The following is a 3,337-nucleotide window of genomic DNA, read 5'->3' as shown; positions in this document are numbered from 1 at the left end:
GCTCCAAGGAGTGGTTTCTTAAAAGTTTTTCCCCTATCAATTAATATTTCAGAGTGAATTGCTTGTTACTTCAGTATTTGCTCAGTAGATTCAAGGCCAGGTAACTTCTCAGTGTGTTTTGTTTGAGTAGGTAGGTCAGGCTGTACCTAACTACCCTGCAGAGTAATTGCTCTGATTTGGGATTTGTTACTTTTGGTGTATAGCCATGCATCTCAGCTGTGCCTGCCTGGTAACAGGCAAACTGAGTGACCCAGACTTCATTAAACTTCCGCAAAACATAGGTATAGAATTAGTCATATGTGATTCCGGATGACTCCATTTCCATGCTAGCCTTCCTGTCATGATGTTGCTGTCCTGTGCACTGATATTCATCAATAATAAGTTTTTTAAAGCAGTGGTTAGTTTAAAAGCCTGAGAAGAGAATGGCTGTTAAAATAATTAGATTCCCAGCTCCAGTTTCCAGGTTAGGATATTATGGACACATTTGTTCCTATCACATTTGCTTTGTGGTTCAGTATGAATTTTCAATAGATGACTTTGCAATAAGAAAGCAGCAATTCAGATGCAATTACATAAACAGTAAGATCAGCCTGGAATTAGCCTGGAGAGTATTAAGCACACAGAGAGCTTGTGCTGGGTCACTGCCTCCCCCAGCTCAAGGCAGAACCAGGTTCCTGTAAGAGGGAAGAATTCAGCTGACAAGAGGTTGGTCTTTCCAGACTTGCAGCTACAGGGTAAACCAGACTGTAATGAATGGCTTTTGCTACGGGAAACTGACAGCTGGAAGAGACTAGAGGGTGATGTCCTTATGTTTGTAGACACTGTCATTTGAAGTTTGTAGTTTAGAGGCTATAGAGTAGACCCTGGAGTTGTCTCGGAGCTAATCAAAACTTTGTTTTAGGGATCAAAGAAATGAGGTCAGCACAACAGACAGATAAAGTGGGGATTCAATTGATTTGAACTTATTGCTGATGTTTTATTGTAAATTGCTTGAATCTATTATTTAACTCTTGGCAGTGTTCCTACTTCATCATGCCTCTAAGCCAACTGGAAGTGAAAAATACAGTGGTATGCCTGTTAGGCACAACTGTTTCTTTTTCTCTCTTGAACATTTTCTAAGATTCTTTATTTTAAAAATTATTTTTAAACCACTGGGATTATTTTAGTATCTTTGGTTAATTTTAGAGCTCATATTCTCTCGCATATGTCACATTTTCAAGTCCTTTAGCTCCTGCTATTTTTCTGTGTCAGCTTTTTATCAGTAGTGAAAAGTTCCATGTAATAATGCTTTAGTGGGGAAAACATGAATTTGTTATATATTGTTAATGGCCAGTTCACCCTTCTTTTCTGTTTTGTGGTTAGTACTATTTCAATTACAGGTCTGAGATTGGAAAGAATTTGTCAGGCTGTAGCTAAAAAAGTTAAGATTAGTTCTATCATAACTGTTCTTGTCAAATCCTGAGAAAAGGGCTGGAAGGTACATCTAATTTTCATCAGGATTTACCTTGTTTGTTTGGGTTTTTTTTTCCCCCATCTAGCATGAGCCCCTTCTTTGTAATGTCTCTCCTCTTTGGCCTGGCTTTTGGTCAAGCAGCGTCACTTTGTGCTACTTCTGAGTACATAATCCATGTGGAGAAAGGGAATGTGCCTACTGCCTGGCCATCAACACCACCATCTGCACTGCATTTTGCATGACTCAGGTACAAGATGTTTCTCTTTTAGGCCGTTGTTTCTATAACAGCCATCACTGCAAAACAAGTGTCTATTCTCACTGGAAAATTGTGTGTAAATGATCCAATTCTAATAGTGTCTGTCACAGACAGAAAAATCACGCTATCACCATGTCTTCAAGTTAGCTTTTTGCAAAGGTATGGATGAGAAATGCCAGGCCTCCGGAACTACGGAGCTTTTAATGTCAGTGGCATAGCAGAGAACTGACTGCTGGTGTCACTGCGGTGCCTCTGTAGTCAGCTTGTGGGGTCAGGATGGAACAGGTGAGAAGCAGATTATATGTAGTCACTGATTTAATGTAAAATACTTGGGTAACTTCTTCTCCCACTGCTGCTCTGACAGCTGGCTGTGAAGAACATCTCACATGTAGGCATGCCAAACGCTGTGCTGGAGCTTCCCTGTTCAATGCAGTGTTTTAAGTTCCACCTTGGTCAGTTGGTGGCCAATACAGATTACAAAGCTCCATTAACACTCTGCACCAAGCGGATCAGCTAAAACCATAACAGCAAGGTGAACACATTTACAGGGGCGGAGGGCCCAAGTCATACGCAGATTCAAAACTATAGATCTGAACAGAAGTATGCTGAAAATATCACAGTCAGTTGCTTTCTGCACATTTGACAAAACGTCAAAGGAAGTCTTCTGACACTCATCTGTGCTTCAGTGAAATAGTGCATTTATTTTTTCTTTGTAGGACAGCAATGGCAAGAAGCTGCTACTCAAAAGTGCTCTGTCCCAGAATGTGTGCACATATAAAGAGATGTTGTATCAAACAGCACTGATTCCGGGCTGTCCTCATCACACCATCCCTTATTATTCCTACCCTGTGGCTGTGAGCTGCAAGTGTGGTAAATGTAACACTGATTATAATGACTGTGTGCATAAGAAAGTCAGGACAAACTATTGCATTAAACCACAGAAGATCTGTAACATGTAAACTTCTGACAGAATATGGTCAAGAGGTACTCTGCTCACAACTAAATATAAATAGAAGTTCATAACAGGTTTGCAAATTTGCATGCACAAAGTTTTATTTTAAAGATGTATCAGTAGTTGCTTCAATTAACTGGATATTCTGTGACACGCAAAAAAGCACAATCACAGGACTGCAGGTTTGTATTCAGAACCCACCTGTCATTTACTTCAGGGAAGAATGAGAAACAACTTATATGTATGTATAAGCCTCTGCTCATAAATCCCAGGTATTTTGTGAAGAGATGCTCAGAGACAAAATGTGATATGTTTCACAGTTTAAAAAAAGACAACACATACTCTTAGTATTGAACATTTTAATTAGATTTAGATTTTGACATATACTTACAGCCTTCATATGAGCAATGGTATTTTTCCATATATGTAATATTAGTGTTTTTGAGGACCTTAGATTCCTTGTAGTCAACTGGAACCAAACACATCCAGTTTGCTTACCTACACCATAGGTCTATGCCATCACCACTGTCATCCAGACCTGTGTTCATTCGGCATACTCCTTCATGTCTGCACTAGGGGAGTAGTTGTGGATGCCCCATCCCTGGAGGGGTTCAAGGCCAGGCTGGATGAGGCTTTGAGCAACGTGGGCTAGTGGCAGGTGTCCCACACATCTACA

The 3,337-nt window shown here is 40.2% G+C and overlaps 1 protein-coding gene across 1 annotated transcript; it reads left to right on the top strand.

Annotated features, from left to right (window-relative positions):
* Nucleotides 1–1,539: 1,539 nt before the first annotated feature.
* Nucleotides 1,540–2,668, top strand: LOC104460753 (thyrotropin subunit beta-like). The gene is given in 3 exon segments (XM_010082026.1): nt 1,540–1,633; nt 1,636–1,700; nt 2,426–2,668. Coding segments are annotated over 3 exon segments (402 nt in total).
* The last annotated feature ends 669 nt before the right edge of the window (nt 2,669–3,337 follow it).

Source organism: Pterocles gutturalis, unplaced genomic scaffold (assembly GCF_000699245.1).
Source record: "Pterocles gutturalis isolate BGI_N339 unplaced genomic scaffold, ASM69924v1 scaffold10324, whole genome shotgun sequence".
NCBI lineage: Eukaryota > Metazoa > Chordata > Aves > Pterocliformes > Pteroclidae > Pterocles > Pterocles gutturalis.
Note: the sequence above shows the minus strand (reverse complement) of the source record. Positions and strands in the feature narration are given on the sequence as shown.